General features: G+C 39.9%; 1 protein-coding gene across 5 annotated transcripts in view; it reads left to right on the top strand.

The window, feature by feature from the left end:
- The window catches only part of ARMC8 (armadillo repeat containing 8), a 203,085-nt gene that overhangs the window by 75,185 nt on the left and 107,823 nt on the right, over positions 1–20,077 (top strand). For all 5 annotated transcript variants that reach the window (XR_007515555.1, XR_007515556.1, XR_007515557.1 and 2 more), the window contains exons 3-6: positions 5,040–5,111; positions 6,956–7,098; positions 7,203–7,300; positions 10,419–10,511. Coding sequence is in view for 2 of the 5 variants with exons in the window: in XM_049870498.1 (XP_049726455.1) it covers positions 5,040–5,111; positions 6,956–7,098; positions 7,203–7,300; positions 10,419–10,511 (406 nt within the window). In the remaining 3 variants the exon portion in view is untranslated. The remainder of the gene's footprint in view (positions 1–5,039; positions 5,112–6,955; positions 7,099–7,202; positions 7,301–10,418; positions 10,512–20,077) is intronic.

Raw genomic sequence — 20,077 nt, 5'->3', positions numbered from 1 at the left:
TAACAAAAAAAGAGATTGAAACGGTAATCAAAAAACTTCCAACAAAAAAAGTCCTGGCCCAGACGGCTTCACTGCAGAGTTCTACCAAACCTTCAGAGAAGACTTAACACCACTACTACTGAAGGTATTTCAAAGCATAGAAAAAGACGGAATACTACCCAAGTCATTCTATGAAGCTACCACCTCCCTGATACCAAAACCAGGTAAAGACATTACAAAAAAAGAAAATTATAGACCTATATCCCTCATGAACATTGATGCAAAAATCCTCAACAAAATTCTAGCCAATAGAATCCAACAACGCATCCAAAAAATAATTCACCCTGATCAAGTGGGATTTATACCAGGTATGCAAGGCTGGTTTAATATCAGAAAAACCATTAATGTAATCCATCGCATAAATAAAACAAAAGATAAAAACCACATGATCTTATCAATAGATGCAGAAAAGGCATTTGACAAAGTTCAACACCCATTTATGATAAAAACTCTTACCAAAATAGGAATTGAAGGAAAATTCCTCAACATAATAAAGGGCATCTATGCAAAGCCAACAGCCAATATCACTCTAAATGGAGAGAACCTGAAAGCATTTCCCTTGAGAATGGGAACCAGACAAGGATGCCCTTTATCACCACTCTTATTCAACATCGTACTTGAAGTCCTAGCCAGGGCAATTAGGCTAGACAAAGAAATAAAGGGTATCCGGATTGGCAAGGAGGAAGTAAAGCTATCACTGTTTGCAGGTGACATGATCGTATACACAGAAAACCCTAAGGAATCCTCCAGAAAACTACTGAAACTAATAGAAGAGTTTGGCAGAGTCTCAGGTTATAAAATAAACATACAAAAATCACTTGGATTTCTCTACATCAGTAAAAAGAACACCGAAGAGGAAATAACCAAATCAATACCATTCACAATAGCCCCCAAGAAGATAAAATACTTAGGAATAAATCTTACCAAGGATGTAAAAGACCTATACAAAGAAAACTACAAAGCTCTACTACAAGAAATTCAAAAGGACATACTTAAGTGGAAAAACATACCCTGCTCATGGATAGGAAGACTTAACATAGTAAAAATGTCTATTCTACCAAAAGCCATCTATACATATAACGCACTTCCGATCCAAATTCCAGTGTCATATTTTAAGGGGATAGAGAAACAAATCACCAATTTCATATGGAAGGGAAAGAAGCCCCGGATAAGCAAAGCACTACTGAAAAAGAAGAAGGAAGTGGGAGGCCTCACTCTACCTGATTTCAGAACCTATTATACAGCCACAGTAGTCAAAACAGCCTGGTACTGGTACAACAACAGGCACATAGACCAATGGAACAGAATTGAGAATCCAGATATAAATCCATCCACGTATGAGCAGCTGATATTTGACAAAGGCCCAGTGTCAGTTAATTGGGGAAAAGATAGTCTTTTTAACAAACGGTGCTGGCATAACTGGATATCCATTTGCAAAAAAATGAAACAGGACCCATACCTCACACCATGCACAAAAACTAACTCCAAGTGGATCAAAGACCTAAACATAAAGACTGAAACGATAAAGATCATGGAAGAAAAAATAGGGACAACCCTAGGAGCCCTAATACAGGGCATAAACAGAATACAAAACATTACCAAAAATGATGAAGAGAAACCAGATAACTGGGAGCTCCTAAAAATCAAAAACCTATGCTCATCTAAAGACTTCACCAAAAGAGTAAAAAGACTGGGAAAGAATTTTCAGCTATGACATCTCCGACCAGCACCTGATCTCTAAAATCTACATGATTCTGTCAAAACTCAACCACAGAAAGACAAACAACCCAATCAAGAAGTGGGCAAAGGATATGAACACACATTTCACTAAAGAAGATATTCAGGCAGCCTACAGATACATGAGAAAATGCTCCTGATCGTTAGCCATTAGAGAAATGCAAATTAAAACTACGATGAAATTCCATCTCACACCAACTAGGCTGGCATTAATCCAAAAAACACAAAATAATAAATGTTGGAGAGGCTGCGGAGAGATTGGAACTCTCATACACTGCTGGTGGGAATGTAAAATGGTACAACCACTTTGGAAATCCATCTGGCGTTATCTTAAACAGTTAGAAATAGAACTACCATACAACCCAGAAATCCCACTCCTCAGAATATACCCTAGAGATACAAGAGCCTTCACAGAAACAGATATATGCACACCCATGTTTATTGCAGCTCTGTTTACAATAGCAAAAAGCTGGAAGCAACCAAGGTGTCCATCAACAGATGAATGGGTAAACAAATTGTGGTATATTCACACAATGGAATACTACGCATCGATAAAGAACAGTGACGAATCTCTGAAACATTTCATAACATGGAGGAATCTGGAAGGCATTATGCTGAGCGAAATGATTCAGAGGCAAAAGGACAAATATTGTATAAGACCACTATTATAAGATCTTGAGAAATAGAAAAAACTGAGAAGAACGCATACTTTTGTGGTTACGAAGGGGGGAGGGAGGGAGAGAAAGGGTTTTTTACTGATCAATCAGTAGATAAGAACTGCTTTGGGTGAAGGGAAAGACAACACTCAATACAAGGAAGGTCAGCCCAATTGGACTGGACTAAAAGCAAAGAGGTTTCCGGGATAAAATGAATGCTTCAAAGGTCAGCGGAGCAGGGGCTGGGGTCTGGGGACCATGGTTTGAGGGCACTTCTAAGTCAATTGGCAAAATAATTCTATTATGAAAACATTCTGCATCTCACTTTGAAATGTGGCGTCTGGGGTCCTAAATGCTAACAAGCGGCCATCTAAGAGGCATCAGTTGGTCTCAACCCACCTGGAGCAAAGGAAAATGAAGAACACCAAGGTCACACGACAACTAAGAACCCAAGAGACAGAAAGGGCCACATGAACCAGGGACCTACATCATCCTGAGACCAGAAGAACTAGTTGGTGCCCGGCCACAATCGATGACTGCCCTGTCAGGGAGCACAACAGAGCACTCCTGAGGGAGCAGGAGACCAATGGGATGCAGACCCCAAATTCTCATAAAAAGACCATACTTAATGGTCTGACTGCGACTAGAGGAATCCCGGCGGCAATGCTGCCCAGACCTTCTGTTGGCACAGGACAGGAACCATCCCCGAAGACAACTCATCAGACATGAAAGGGACTGGTCAGCAGGTGGGAGAGAGATGCTGATGAAGAGTGAGCTAATTAAATCAGGTGGACACTTGAGAGTGTATTGGCAACTCTTGACTGGAGGGGGAATAGGAAGATAGAGAGAGAGGGAAGATGGCAAAATTGGCACGAAACGAGAGACTGAAAGGGCTGACTCAATAGGGGGAGAGCAAGTGGGAGAAGGGAGTGGGATGTATGTAAACTTACATGTGACAGACTGATTGGATTTGTAAATGTTCACTTGAAGCTTAATAAAAGTTAATTAAAAAAAAAAAAAAGTAAATGTATTGGAAGGTCAGCTCAATTGGACTGGACCAAAAGCAAAGAAGTTTCCAGGATAAAATGAATGCTTCAAAGGTCAGCAGAGCAAGGACAGGGGTTTGGGGACCATGGTTTAAGGGGACTTCTAAGTCAATTGGCAAAATAATTGTAGTATGAAAACATTCTGCATCCCACTTTGAAATGTGGCGTCTGGGGTCTTAAATGCTAAAAAGCGGCCATCTAAGATGCATCAATTGGTCTCAACCCACCTGGAGCAAAGGAAAATGAAGAAGACCAAGGTCACACGACAACTAAGAGCCCAAGAGACAGAAAGGGCCACATGAACCAGAGACCTACATCATCCTGAGACCAGAAGAACTAGTTGGTGCCTGGCCACAATCGATGACTGCCCTGACAGGGAGCACAACAAAGAACCCCTGAGGGAGCAGGAGATCAGTAGGATGCAGACCCCAAATTCTCATAAAAAGACCATACTTAATGGTCTGACTGAGACTAGAGGAATCCCGGCGGGCATGGTCCCCAAACCTTTTGTTGGCACAGGACAGGAACCATTCCCAAAGACAACTCATCAGACATGAAAGGGACTGGACAGTGGGTGAGAGAGAGATGCTGATGAAGAGTGAGCTAATAATATCAGGTGGACACTTGAGACTGTGTTGGCATCTCCTGTCTGGAGGGGGGATGGGCGGATAGAGAGAGTTGGAAGCTGGCAAAATTGTCACGAAAGGAGAGACTGGAAGGGTTGACTCTTTAGGGGGAGAGCAAGTGGGAGTACAGAGTAAGATGTATGTAAACTTACATGTGACAGACTGACTTGAATTGTAAACGTTCACTTGAAGCTCAGTGAAAGTTAATAAAAAAAAAAAAAGTAAATGTATGACAACAGCAGCACAAAGAACACAAAAGAATGGATGGGGAAATGGAAGTATTCTCTTGGAAGGCTCTTACTATTCATGTGAAATGGGATAATATTTGAAGATTGGGATAAATGAAAAAAAAAAGATGCGTACTAGAAATTCTAAAGCAACCACTAAAAAACAATAAAACAAAACCAAAAGACGTACAGCTAATAAGACCATAAGGGCGATAAAACGGAATCATAAAAAAATAGCCCAAAAGAAGTTAGAGAAGGAGAAAAAAGGGAATAAAGCTATGGACCCTGAAACAAGGTCAGATGTGCTCTGTGGGTTGGGTTCATGTATTCCACTGCCAGAGCTGGGATTAAGCAGGTAATCTGTATTCCTTTATATTCAAAGGGCTGGTGGTTTTTTATTTTATTTTATTTTTTTAAACAACTCAATTTTCCTTGTATTGGAAGTCTTTTGCCAGTACTCAGGGTGTTTCCCACCTCCTTCTTACTCTGCTGCTCCCCTGTTGTTCAGCTGCCATGGTCACTCCACACCTATCCCTATCTCCTCTCAGGTACTCCAGGTAAAAAAGGGCCTGTGCCTTCACTTTGTCATTAGCTTCGGTACTTGACAACCGAAGATGTTGCATAATAAAGATAAAGCAAAATTTATTTTTTTATTTTTATGTAGTATTTCAACACACTTCATACCCTTTTCTCTTCTCCTGAATTCAGAGACATGAAGAATGCTGTAATTGGAAACAACAAGCAGAAAGCCAACCTCATTGTTTTAGGAGCTGTTCCAAGGTATGTTTGCTGTCACCCCACCTTCTGCCATTCATACAAAGTTTTTATTCTCAGCCAGAAGACTGTTTTGTCTGTTCTAGTTTTTAAAAGCCTTTTAATTTTTAAAAATAATGCTTTGAAGTATTTGAAATAGTTCTTAAAAGTATTAAAGCACCAGAGAATAGAATATGAAGTGAATGCTTCATATCTTGGAAATTGAGGAAGATCGTTGACTTTGCACTAAAAGGCTATATTTTAGGTAGATAAGCTGTATACACCAGCTGAGACTTTCTTCTTCTGTCAGAGCCCGGGCAGTTTTTGTGTGATTGGATAATAATGATTACTTAGCTTTCCTCAAGTCCTTTTTTTTTATTATATAATTTTTATTGTGGTTTAAGTGGAAGTTTACAAATCAAGTCAGTCTCTCACACAAAAACACCTTGCTACACACTCCCAATTACTCTCCCCCTAATGAGACAGCCCACCCTCTCCCTCCACTCTCTCTTTTTGTGTCTATTTTGCCAGCTTCTAACCCCTTCCACCCTCTCATCTCCCCTCCAGGCAGGAGATGCCAACATAGTCTCAAGTGTCCACCTGATCCAAGAAGCTCACTCCTCACCAGCATCCCTCTCCAACCCATTGTCAAGTCCTTTTTTGAAATAAAAAAAATAAAAACATTTGGTGTTCTATTTCTTTTGGTGAACTAGTTAAGCTTCATTTTGGGAGGCAGTGCCAATTAGGTAGTTTCCTCTTTGCCTTTGCTACACAGGACTAAGTTTTGTGTACAGTTGCTGTAAGTTTTTCACTCAGAATTTTTTAATGTTTTTTTTTCTTCTCTTATTTTCTATCTTTTGATATAGAATTAATGGTTTTAATGTTTTTAACATCATTGACCATATATATATATATATATATATATAGTGATTTAGGGAGCCCAGAGTTCTACCTTAGAACATAGGGGAATTGGTTGAAAGTGGTGGAGGGTTAGAGTTTGGGTAGTAATTATTTGGCAAGCTGGGCTGAAATGGAAATGGGAGGATCTCCTGACTCTCCAAATGGGAGAATTGTGGAAAGAGCGAAGTTTACCTTTCTCGAGGAGCTGCACAAGGCTCTGAATAATCTATCTCGGCTAGACCTCTCTGACCTCTGTACTACTGCTCTGAATCTTCAGAATCCATTTCTAGACATACCTCCACTCTCCAACCTTTTTACCAATTCTGACATTAGCTGTCCTGTCCATGGCACTCTCTGCTTCTCTGCTGGGTTTGATAATCCGTTGCACTGGCCACACACAAAACTCACAGACCAAAAATTACAGTATAATGGTTTATTAAGGAAGCAACAGCATACAACTTGGGATCAGAATCAGGAAGCATGTAGGCAAGGTCTGGAAGGCTCCCCTGAAGTGAAGAAGCACATCTTTTAGGGCAGGACAGCTCTCTCAGCTACTCTCAACTGTGCAGGCCTGTCCTTAGCCCCCTCACAAATATAAGATCCGGCAGTACGTGGTATTGGGAGTCTTCTTGTTCTGAAGAGACCCACTGGGAAATGGCAGATAACATGGTCTATGGTGCTGCTATTTCTACGGAGACCACTTGTGGATAACTTTCAGATTTATAGCTTTGCTAAATTGAGATTACATGATAGTTCTTTTGTTCAAGTGAGAGATATTTTTTCAGATGTTCCTTTATTGAATTAGCAGCTAATAAAAACTGGTGGCCATTTCCTAGAGGATTCACATAAGCCTAATCACTCATATCCTAAGTAGTATGTGGTATTGATTGCCTTTTTCTGTCATGTTACTTTTAGCTAATTTACTTTCAAGTTTTTTAGTCTCTTCTGTTTATCAAATTCCTTCTTCTTAGGTTGTTGTACTTGCTTCAGCAAGAAGCCTCAAGCACAGAGCTGAAAGCTGAATGTGCAGTGGTATTGGGAAGTCTTGCTATGGGTACTGAAAACAATGTCAAGTCTCTACTGGACTGCCATATTATCCCTGCCTTACTGCAAGGTATGTTAGGAAGCCATTTTTGCACAAGTAAAGATTAGAGTCGGTTTGCAGTATTTTAAATACCAGTTGAAAGGATGAGTCCCAAATCTGGCTTCTATTACTAGGACTACTGTCCCCAGACCTGAAGTTCATTGAAGCTTGCCTCCGATGCCTGCGCACCATCTTTACCAGTCCTGTCACTCCTGAGGAGCTACTGTACACGGTGAGTTTTAGATGTTTTTGAGTCATCAGTTACATTTCACCAACATCAAATCCTAATTTACTTGGCATCTCAAAATACAATATAACTGTTATAGAAAGGTCTCAAGTACTATATAAGTTTTTGCTTATTTGCAAATATGAAATGTGCTAGGCTGTGTGAATAAGTAAAAGATAAAGTCTCAGACTTTGAGGAATTTACAAGCTGTTAAAAAAAAGTGCCATTTTTATCTCTTTACGTGTATAAATTGAGGCAGTGTATTTAATGCTAAGTGAGCGATAGGGAGTTCAGCTCACTTTAGGTTAAAGTCCAGCAGAGTAGATTTTATGGAGAAGCTAGAATTTGACCTGGATCTTGAATAATGGATAAGATTTAGAGAACTGAAGAGGGAAGAGACCATTCTAGAAAGGATCTGTATGAGAGAGAATATGCAGGACGGTGGACTGAATACTTAGTCTAGTGGCGGGGAGGGCATTAGTGTTAGTTTTCCACTGGAGAGGTAGACTAGAACCAGCTTGCAAGAGGCTTATTTGACAGGCTAGGATAGGTCTAAGAAAGTCCAAAGATCTTCACAGTTATTCAGAGGTTTTCAAAAGCCTCAGAGGTTGTGACGAGGTCCTTTTATCTCTTGATTACATGGGACTTTTTTCCTTTTTGGTGGCGTTGTTTACTTTGATCAAGCTGTGCCCATTACACCCACATTTGGTGTTACTAGTGATTCCTCCTTCCCCTCACCCATCCCTGGTAACCACCAGTGAACACGGATCTCTATATATATCTGTTTTTCTTATAAAAATGGGATCATAGAACATTTGTCCTTGTGTGATTGATTTATCCACACAGCATTATGTCCTCCAGATCCATCCATGTTATGTTTCGTGGACTCATCCTTGTTCTTAATGGCTGTGTAGTATTCCATTGTGTATATGTACCACATTTTACTCATCTGTTCATCCGCTGAAGGGCACTTAGACCGTTTCTTTTTTTTTTTGCTATTGTGAATAATGCTACAGTGAACACAGGTGTGCATATGTCTGTCTGAGTCTCTTTTCTTAGACCTCTAGAGTGTACACCTAGGAGTGAGATTGCTGGATCGTAAGGTATTTCTATTCCTAGTTTTTTGAGGAAGTGCCATACCATTTTCCATAATGGTTGCAATGATTACATGGGACTTTCTTAATGAAAATTATCAAGGCCAGTGTTTTGTGAACACATTATCCATACCTTAGGGTAAGAAAAACATTTTACATTGCCATACTGTATAAAGAAAAAAGGTTTATACTATATACACATGTAAATTTATGTGCGTGTGTGTGTTTGTATGAATTCTGAAACAGAAGTTTCATAAAACAAAATCCTGAAACAGAAGTTTCACCAGGAGGTTAAGTGAATTTCTCAGTGGGAAGTGTCTAAATGATGAAACGTCATGATTTTATGCCTCAAAGATTTTATAGCTCAGAGAAAGAGAATCTATGAAAGATGTTGGATGGGCGGACAAATGACAGGCAGCAGTGTTTCAGTGTAACTAACTGACCTCTGTGAGTTGGATTGTGTAGAGGTCAGCTGTTCCAGCAACTCAGGCACTAGAACCAGGGCAGTCTAGTCAGGATGGCAGGGTTTCTAATTTGAAATTCTGTTTACCGGTTGGATGACTTTCGGCAAATTATGTAACTCTTCTTTACCTGTTCAATCAACTATAAACTGCAGATACCTAGCATAATTGGCAGAAAGGGGGCAAGTGTGAAGAAATGGGATGAGGGCTGTTGTAACCAAGGAAAAGGGAGGGATGGAAGAGCAAAGGAGGAAAGGAAGGAAGTGGAAGTAGCTTTCAGAGCCTCATACAAGTTTTCTTATTTACTCCCTAATTTGCTTGTTCTGTCTTAGCAGTTACCTGCTTCCCTGTCTTCTGCCAATGAAACCATTGTTTCCCCTCCCTCCAGTCTCATATTGTCCTTTTTTTCTTAGAAAATTAAGTACCTGACTTTCTTTGAGGTTTTTAAGTTTTTCATTTTGTTTTTAAACTGCTTGTGATAACACAGAGGGTTATACAAACAAACAAGAGAAAGAGATTCTACTTGTAGGGAATTGGCAGCCTTCTCATTTCCCTACTTAGCTTTTGTATGTCTCAGGCATTGTTTTCTTTCTAAAGGAAACCTCAAATCTTGTTCATTCCAACAATGATGTTCTTGTGAGTTTCCTTCCTTGCCCTCTATTGTCTTTTGTGAGATTTCTCAAAGTGTAGTCTGGAGACCAGCAGCATCAGCCTGCAGAATCTTGGGTCTTACCTCAGACCTACTGAATCAGAATCTCTACATTCAGGAGATCCCCTGGGAATTCGTATGCACATTCATACTTCAAAAACAGCTGTAGACTTGTGAGAGCCTGGTTAAATTAACCAGGAGACTTGGGCTAAGTCTCATTTTCCATCTGTGGTTCAGGCCAAATTCCTCTTTCAACTTTCAGCTCCTTTTGCTTTCTAAATAAAAAGAAATTACTGCAGAGCCCTGCAACAGGATGGGTTGACTCTTGTCTCTTGTCCTGTACCACCCTATGTGTTGCTAAGTGTCAGCAATAGGCAGAGTGGGCTGTAAAACAATGCTAATTGTATAAACTGTCTTGTACAGATTGAAAATAGCTAACCACTGTCATGAGAGATTGTTAGTGGTTAGTGATACTTACCGTAACATCTCAGAGTCCAAACTGTCAGGTTTTATTTTTATACAGTAATTCCTTCTTTAAGCTATTAGTTATTATATATCTTATTAGTTACCTCATATTTCAGTTTCAGAATTGATTTCTATGAAGAATGTATTGAAATTATTTTGTTTTATTGTGGGAATGTAGGCTGTTCATGGGAGAGAAAGTGATAATTTCCTTACTGTTACAAAACAATGCTGCAACAAATACTTTGTGCATGGAGACACTTTATAAGATGTGGATGTTGCCATGGATGAATATTGAAACCCCTTTCCTTGCCCTGTACTTAGACGGTTTTGATGGCCATGTTACTTTTATTTTGCTATATTCTTTAAAGAGACTTGATTTACTCTTAAGATAAGAGGCTTGACTATGTACCTGCTTATTGAAGTTCCTGTTGTGTTCTCCTTGCCATCTATTTCAGGATGCCACAGTGATACCGCACCTTATGGCACTGCTTAGCAGGTCTCGCTACACCCAGGAGTACATCTGTCAGATCTTCTCACACTGCTGTAAAGTAAGAACCAGGATCAATGTTCTCTAATATGTTAAGTCTTACCTGCCCTCAAAACATGTGCTTCACTGTGTATCCTTCCAGAGATAGTCTGTACATATATAAGCAAACCTATTTTTCCTTTTTCTTTTTTTTAAACAAATGGTAGCATACCATACATACTGTTCTGCATCTTACATTTTTCGCTTAACGTATCTTGAAGGCTATTCTATATCAGTACATAAGCAGCTCCCTCATTTTTTTTAAGCAGCTGCATAGTATTCTACTGTATAGATGTATGATAATTTATTTAACCAGTCCTCTGTTGTTGGACATTCAGTTTGTTTCCAATGTTATGCTATTACAATACAGTTCTGCAACAAATACCTTGTACGTAGGGACATTTTATAAGAAGTAGAGGTCAAAGATTATGTGCACTGTAATTTTGCCACGTGTTGTCTTTCATAGGGGTTGTGCCATTTTATACTCCTACCAGCATTTTATATCTGTCCTAAAGGGTTGCTATGAGTTGGAATCAACTCGACGGCACTGGGTTACCAGCATTTTATACTCCTACCAGAAGATCATGACTGTTTCCTCACACCTTTTAGTTTCTATGTTGTTGGAAACTGTTTTAAGCAATCTCAAGGAGGAGAAATGGGAGAGATTCTTCCCTGCCCATTGTTGAGAGAAGTTTTTCCGTTAGTAAAAGGATCAAAACCTAAATTGAAGAGTGTTGTCTTAGTCATCTAGTGCTGCCATAACAAATACCACAAGTGGATGGCTTTAACAAAGAAATTATTTTCACCCAGTCTAGCAGGTTACAAGTCCAAATTCAGGGCGTTGGCTCCAGGGGAAGGCTTTCGCTCTCTGTCAGCTCTGGCCTAACCAAGTTGACACATATTTTTGGCGGGACACAATTCAATCCATGATAAGTGCTGTGAAATGTTGCTTATTTTGCTTTATACTTTATGTATTGAGTGTAGTCTTTTGATAACCGTGATGATTATTTGTTTGAGACCTCCCTTTTATGTGATGGGGAGAATCCTGAGTACCAGAAATAGCTAGCTAGTGACCTGCAAGCAAATTGAGAGAGGGTGAGGTCCACAATTTTGGGGCGAGTATTGAAATGAAATCTTTTTGTTTTTTTGTTTGTTAAATATAAAGATGAGTAATTGCAGTTTAGGAATATAAAGCTTTCATTATTTAGCAAGGTGATTTTATAAAGCCTTTTTTTTTTTTTTTTTATAATAACTTTTATTAAGCTTCAAGTGAACGTTTACAAATCCAATCAGTCTGTCACATATAAGTTTACATACATCTCACTCCCTACTCCCACTTACTCTCCCCGTCTTGAGTCAGCCCTTTCAGTCTCTCCTTTCTTGACAATTTTGCCGGCTTCCCTCTCTCTCTATCCTCCCATCCCCCCTCCAGACAAGAGTTGCCAACACAATCTCAAGTGTACACCTGATATAATTAGCTCACTCTTCATCAGCGTCTCTCTCCCACCCGCTGACCAGTCCCTTTCATGTCTGATGAGTTGTCTTCAGGGATGGTTCCTGTCCTGTGTCAACAGAAGGTCTGGAGAGCATGGCCGCCGGGATTCCTCCAGTCTCAGTCAGACCATTAAGTTTGGTCTTCTTATGAGAATTTGGGGTCTGCATCCCACTGCTCTCCTGCTCCCTCAGGGGTCCTCTGCTGAGCTCCCTGTCAGGGCAGTCATCGATTGTGGCCGGGCACCAACTAGTTCTTCTGGTCTCAGGATGATGTAGGTCTCTTGTTCATGTGGCCCTTTCTGTCTCTTGGGCTCTTAGTTGTCATGTGGGCTTGGTGTTCTTCATTTTCCTTTGCTCCAGGTGGGTTGAGACCAATTGCTGCATCTTAGATGGCTGCTTGTTAGCATTTAAGACCCCAGACGCCACATTTCAAAGTGGGATGCAGAATGATTTCATAATAGAATTATTTTGCCAATTGACTTAGAAGTCCCCGCAAACCATGTTCCCCAGACCCCCGCGCTTGCTCCGCTGAGCTTTGAAGCATTCATTTTATCCCGGAAACTTCTTTGCTTTTGGTCCAGTCCAATTGAGCTGACCTTCCATGTATTGAGTGTTGTCTTTCCCTTCACCTAAAGCAGTTCTTATCTACTGATTAATCAATAAAAAAAACCCTCTCCCACCCTCCCTCCCTCCCCCCCTCGTAACCACAAAAGTATGTGTTCTTCTCAGGTTTACTATTTCTCAAGATCTTATAATAGTGGTCTTATACAATATTTGTCCTTTTGCCTCTGACTCATTTTGCTCAGCATAATGCCTTCCAGGTTCCTCCATGTTATGAAATGTTTCAGAGATTCGTCACTGTTCTTTATCGATGCGTAGTATTCCATTGTGTGAATATACCACAATTTATTTACCCATTCATCCGTTGATGGACACCTTGGTTGCTTCCAACTTTTTGCTATTGTAAACAGAGCTGCAATAAACATGGGTGTGCATATATCTGTTTGTATGAAGGCTCTTGTATCTCTAGGGTATATTCCGAGGAGTGGGATTTCTGGGTTGTATGGTAGTTCTATTTCTAACTGTTTAAGATAACGCCAGATAGATTTCCAAAGTGGTTGTACCATTTTACATTCCCACCAGCAGTGTATGAGAGTTCCAATCTCTCCGCAGCCTCTCCAACATTTATTATTTTGTGTTTTTTGGATTAATGCCAGCCTTGCTGGTGTGAGATGGAATCTCATCGTAGTTTTAATTTGCATTTCTCTAATGGCTAATGATCGAGAGCATTTTCTCATGTATCTGTTGGCTGCCTGAATATCTTCTTTAGAGAAATGTGTGTTCATATCCTTTGCCCACTTCTTGATTGGGTTGTTTGTCTTTTTGTGGTTGAGTTTTGACAGAATCATGTAGATTTTAGAGATCAGGCGCTGGTCGGAGATGTCATAGCTGAAAATTCTTTCCCAATCTGTAGGTGGTCTTTTTACTCTTTTGGTGAAGTCTTTAGATGAGCATAGGTGTTTGATTTTTAGGAGCTCCCAGTTATCGGGTTTCTCTTCATCATTTTTGGTAATGTTTTGTATTCTGTTTATACCTTGTATTAGGGCTCCTAGGGTTGTCCCAATTTTTTCTTCCATGATCTTTATCGTTTTAGTCTTTATGTTTAGGTCTTTGATCCACTTGGAGTTAGTTTTTGTGCATGGTGTGAGGTATGGGTCCTGTTTCATTTTTTTGCAAATGGATATCCAGTTATGCCAGCACCATTTGTTAAAAAGGCTGTCTTTTCCCCAGTTAATTGACACTGGTCCTTTGTCAAATATCAGCTGCTCATACGTGGATGGATCTATGTCTGGGTTCTCAATTCTGTTCCATTGGTCTATGTGTCTGTTGTTGTACCAATACCAGGCTGTTTTGACTACTGTGGCTGTATAATAGGTTCTGAAGTCAGGTAAGGTGAGGCCTCCCACTTTCTTCTTCTTTTTCAGTAGTGCTTTGCTTATCCGGGGCTTCTTTCCCTTCCATATGAAATTGGTGATTTGTTTCTCTATCCCCTTAAAATATGACATTGGAATTTGGATCGGAAGTGCGTTAAATGTATAGATGGCTTTTGGTAGAATAGACATATTTACTATGTTAAGTCTTCCTATCCATGAGCAAGGTATGTTTTTCCACTTAAGTATGTCCTTTTGAATTTCTTGTAGTAGAGCTTTGTAGTTTTCTTTGTATAGGTCTTTTACATCCTTGGTAAGATTTATTCCTAAGTATCTTATCTTCTTGGGGGCTACCGTGAATGGTATTGATTTGGTTATTTCCTCTTCGGTGTTCTTTTTGTTGATGTAGAGGAATCCAAGTGATTTTTGTATGTTTATTTTATAACCTGAGACTCTGCCAAACTCTTCGATTAGTTTCAGTAGTTTTCTGGAGGATTCCTTAGGGTTTTCTGTGTATATAATCATGTCATCTGCAAATAGTGATAACTTTACTTCTTCCTTGCCAATCCGGATACCTTTTATTTCTTTGTCTAGCCTGATTGCCCTGGCTAAGACTTCCAACACGATGTTGAATAAGAGCGGTGATAAAGGGCATCCTTGTCTGGTTCCCGTTCTCAAGGGAAATGCTTTCAGGTTCTCTCCATTTAGAGTGATATTGGCTGTTGGCTTTGCATAGATGCCCTTTATTATGTTGAGGAATTTTCCTTCAATTCCTATTTTGGTAAGAGTTTTTATCATAAATGGGTGTTGGACTTTGTCAAATGCCTTTTCTGCATCAATTGATAAGATCATGTGGTTTTTGTCTTTTGTTTTATTTATGTGATGGATTACATTAATGGTTTTTCTGATATTAAACCAGCCTTGCATACCTGGTATAAATCCCACTTGATCAGGGTGAATTATTTTTTTGATGTGTTGTTGGATTCTATTGGCTAGAATTTTGTTGAGGATTTTTGCATCAATGTTCATGAGGGATATAGGTCTATAATTTTCTTTTTTTGTAATGTCTTTACCTGGTTTTGGTATCAGGGAGATGGTGGCTTCATAGAATGAGTTGGGTAGTATTCCGTCATTTTCTATGCTTTGGAATACCTTTAGTAGTAGTGGTGTTAACTCTTCTCTGAAAATTTGGTAGAACTCTGCAGTGAAGCCGTCCGGGCCAGGACTTTTTTTTGTTGGGAGTTTTTTGATTACCGTTTCAATCTCTTTTTTTGTTATGGGTCTATTTAGTTGTTCTGCTTCTGAATGTGTTAGTTTAGGTAGGTAGTGATTTTCAAGGAATTCATCCATTTCTTCTAGGTTTTCAAATTTGTTAGAGTACAATTTTTCATAATAATCTGAAATGATTCTTTTAATTTCATTTGGTTCTGTTGTGATGTGGTCCTTCTCATTTCTTATTCGGGTTATTTGTTTCCTTTCCTGTATTTCTTTAGTCAGTCTAGCCAATGGTTTATCAATTTTGTTAATTTTTTCAAAGAACCAGCTTTTGGCTTTGTTAATTCTTTCAATTGTTTTTCTGTTCTCTAATTCATTTAGTTCAGCTCTAATTTTTATTATTTGTTTTCTTCTGGTGCCTGATGGATTCTTTTGTTGCTCACTTTCTATTTGTTCAAGTTGTAGGGACAGTTCTCTGATTTTGGCTCTTTCTTCTTTTTGTATGTGTGCATTTATTGATATAAATTGGCCTCTGAGCACTGCTTTTGCTGTGTCCCAGAGGTTTTGATAGGAAGTATTTTCATTCTCGTTGCTTTCTATGAATTTCCTTATTCCCTCCTTGATGTCTTCTATAACCCAGTCTTTTTTCAGGAGGGTATTGTTCATTTTCCAAGTATTTGATTTCTTTTCCCTCGTTCTTCTGTTATTGATCTCTAGTTTTATTGCCTTGTGGTCTGAGAAGATGCTTTGTAATATTTCGATGTTTTGGACTCTGCAAAGGTTTGTTTTATGACCTAATATGTGGTCTATTCTAGAGAATGTTCCATGTGCGCTAGAAAAAAAAGTATATTTTGCAGCAGTTGGGTGGAGAGTTCTGTATAAGTCAATGAGGTCAAGTTGGTTGATTGTTGTAATTAGATCTTCCGTGTCTCTGTTGAGCTTCTTACTGGATGTCCTGTCCTTCTCCGAAAGGGGTGTGTTGAAGTCTCCTACTATAATTGTGGAGGTATCTATCTCGCTTTTCAGTTCTGTTAAAATTTGATTTATATATCTTGCAGCCCTGTCATTGGGTGCGTAAATATTTAATATGGTTATGTCTTCCTGATCAATTGTCCCTTTTATCATTATATAGTGTCCTTCTTTATCCTTTGTGGTGGATTTAAGTCTAAAGTCTATTTTGTCAGAAATTAATATTGCTACTCCTCTTCTTTTTTGCTTATTGTTTGCTTGATATACTTTTTTCCATCCTTTGAGTTTTAGTTTGTTTGTGTCTCTAAGTCTAAGGTGTGTCTCTTGTAGGCAGCATATAGATGGATCGTGTTTCTTTATCCAGTCTGTGACTCTCTGTCTCTTTATTGGTGCATTTAGTCCATTTACATTCAGGGTAATTATAGATAAATAAGTTTTTAGTGCTGTCATTTTGATGCCTTTTTATGTGTGTTGTTGACAATTTCATTTTTCCACATACTTTTTTGTGCTGAGGCGTTTTTCTTAGTAAATTGTGAGATCCTCACTTTCATAGTGTTTGACTTTATGTTAGTTGAGTCGTTACGTTTTTCTTGGTTTTTGTCTTGAGTTATAGAGTTGTTATACCTTTTTGTGGTTACCTCATTATATACCCCTATTTTTCTAAGTAAAAACCTAACTTGTATTGTTCTATATCGCCTTGTATCACTCTCCATATGGCAGTTCAATGCCTCCTGTATTTAGTCCCTCTTTTTGATTATTGTGATCTTTTACCTATTGACTTCCATGATTCCCTGTTATGTGTAATTTTTTTTTTAATTAATCTTAATTTGTTTGTTTTTGTGATTTCCCTATTTGAGTTGATATCAGGACGTTCTGTTTTGTGACCTTGTGTTGTGCTGATATCTGATATTATTGGTTCTCTGACCAAACAATATCCTTTAGTATTTCTTGTAGCTTTGGTTTGGTTTTTGCAAATTCTCTAAACTTGTGTTTGTCTGTAAATATCTTAATTTCGCCTTCATATTTCAGAGAGAGTTTTGCTGGATATATGATCCTTGGTTGGCAGTTCTTCTCCTTCAGTGTTCTGTATATGTCGTCCCATTCCCTTCTTGCCTGCATGGTTTCTGCTGAGTAGTCAGAACATATTCTTATTGATTCTCCCTTGAAGGAAACCTTTCTTTTCTCCCTGGCTGCTTTTAAAATTTTCTGTTTATCTTTGGTTTTGGTGAGTTTGATGATAATATGTCTTGGTGTTTTTCTTTTTGGATCAATCTTAAATGGGGTTCGATGAGCATCTTGGATAGATATCCTTTCGTCTTTCATGATGTCAGGGAAGTTTTCTGTCAGAAGTTCTTCAACTATTTTCTCTGTGTTTTCTGTCCCCCCTCCCTGTTCTGGGACTCCAATCACCCGCAGGTTATCCTTCTTGATAGAGTCCCACATAATTCTTAGGGTTTCTTCATTTTTTTTAATTCTTTTATCTGATTTTTTTTCAGCTATGTTGGTGTTGATTCCCTGGTCCTCCAGATGTCCCAGTCTGCATTCTAATTGCTCGAGTCTGCTCCTCTGACTTCCTAGTGTGTTGTCTAATTCTGTTATTTTATTGTTAATCTTTTGGATTTCTACATGTTGTCTCTCTATGGATTCTTGCAACTTATTAATTTTTCCAGTATGTTCTTGAATAATCTTTTTGAGTTCTTCAACAGTTTTATCAGTGTGTTCCTTGGCTTTTTCTGCAGATATCCTAATTTCATTTGTGATATCATTAAGCATTCTGTAAATTAGTTTTTTATATTCTGTATCTGATAGTTCCAAAATTGTATCTTCATTTGGGAAAGATTTTGATTCTTTTGTTTGGGGAGTTGGAGAAGCTGTCACGGTCTGCTTCTTTAAGTGGTTTGATATGGATTGTTGTCTCCGAGCCATCACTGGGAAACTAGTTTTTCCAGAAAATCCGCTAAAAAAAAACTGCAGTCAGATCCCTATCAGAGTTCTCCCTCTGGCTCAGGCTATTCAGATGTTAATGAAGCCGCCTGGGGAGGGTGGGGGAGGGAACAGAGAGATAGGAGAGTAGCACCTCAGAATATAGCCAGAGTTGCTTGTCTTGCTTGGAATGACTCTTATATCTGAGATTCCCGCGGGCACGTCGCCTATGTGTGCTGTCTGTGTGGAGATTGCCCCCGGGGGGTCTGGCCCGCTGGAGTCACGGTCAGATCCTCCGCTTCCAGCCGCACGCCCAGCGTCAAGGCTCCCCTACTGGGACGGTGCACTCTCGACTCCAAAATCAGTCGCTGCCTCCCGGGGACTTCTCGTCCCTCCAGCCGCGTGGCCGTGCCGCCCCCGTGAACCAGGTGGGCCCCCTCCCGGGGTTAGTTCAGATGGGTGGAGTAGCTCCCCGTGCTTGTGCCGCGACCGAGTGTCCCGGCTGGAACGCTGTTCTCCCCGCTCCAATACCAGTCGCTGCCTCCCGGGGACTTCTCCTACCGGCTGCGTCCCACGCTGCCCGCGCGACCCGGATGGTCACCTTCCCGGGGTTAGTTCAGGGGGTGGAGCAACTCTCCGTGTTTATGGCGTACCTGCGTGCAGTCCAAATCCCTGTGGGACGGTTCCCCGGCTCGGATGCTACTCTTTCTGCTCCAAGTTCAGTCACTGCCTCCCGGGGACTTCTCCTAACGGCTGCGTCCCACGCCGCCCGTGGAACCGGCTAGTCCCCCTCCCGGGGTTAGTTCAGGGGGGTGGAGCAGGTCTCTGTGCTTGTGCCGTACCTGACTGGTATGCTGGCTCCAGGCTCTGGAAACAATCGCTGCTTCCCCGTATTAGTTCGTTCTCCGTCTCTAAATCTGTGTTTGTTGTTCAGGGTTCGTAGATTGTTATGTATGTGATCGATTCACTTGTTTTTCCGTGTCTTTGTTGTAAGAGGGATCCGAGGTAGCGTCTGCCTAGTCCGCCATCTTGGCTCCGCCTCCCCTTTATAAAGCCTTTTTAAGTCTGATTCGTAAGTCCAACTCCATTCACCAAACAGATACAGTTCCTATGCCAAGTGAGTTCCTATGCCAGGTGCTTTAATAAGATCAGTGTACTAAATTGCCATCTCAGTGGATTGGTTATTTCAGTTAATTGACTGTGATTACCAGTGAACATCATATACACTACATGGGCCGCTAATAGTTTAAGAAAATACCCTTGCCATTAAAATTATATTGATTATAATTTATTTTTTCCATTTAGTTGAAGCATATTACAATGCTTTATGATTTGCCATGTAAATATTGATTACTTGTGCAAATTGGATCCAGAGTGTAGAAGTAGGTGGAACCTGTGTTGGCTTCATGATATATCGTGGAAATCGTGTTTCTAATATCTGATGTCAGTTTGTATATCTATATCTTTTGCCTGTAAAAATAGAACACAATTCCAAATAGCCTTTAAAATAGTTTGAATTAAAAAACAGTAGCATTTACTATATGAAATCAGTGGTACTCCTCAGAGTTAACAAATGCTAAAGAAATTCCTCAGTCAAAATCCTTTGGAAAAGTAGGAAACAGATAAAAATGAAGACAGTTCTAGATCTTCATACATTTCGTTCATTCAACAAATATTTGAGTACCATTTATGTGCCATCATTGTTTTAAGCATTAGGTATCCAGCAGTGAGCAAAACAGACAAATCTCATGGAGCTTACATTCCAGTGGAGGGGAACAGAAAAACCCAACCCAGTGCTGTCAAGTCAATTCCGACTCATAGCGACCCTACAGCACAGAGTAGAGCCGCCCCACAGAGTTTCCAAGGAGCGCCTGGCGGATTCGAAGTGCTGGCCCTTTGGTTAGCAGCTGTAGCACTTAACCACAACGCCACCAGGGTTTGGGGGCGGGGACAGACACCTAGTAATTTATATAGTTTATATGAAAGTGTTAAGTGCTGTAGAGAAAAATAAAGCATCAGAGAAAGGCATAGAGGGTGCAGGGAGTGGTGATGCTTT

Source organism: Elephas maximus, chromosome 26, assembly GCF_024166365.1.
Source record: "Elephas maximus indicus isolate mEleMax1 chromosome 26, mEleMax1 primary haplotype, whole genome shotgun sequence".
NCBI classification, from domain to species: domain Eukaryota; kingdom Metazoa; phylum Chordata; class Mammalia; order Proboscidea; family Elephantidae; genus Elephas; species Elephas maximus.
This window is presented reverse-complemented; position numbering and strand designations above follow the sequence as displayed.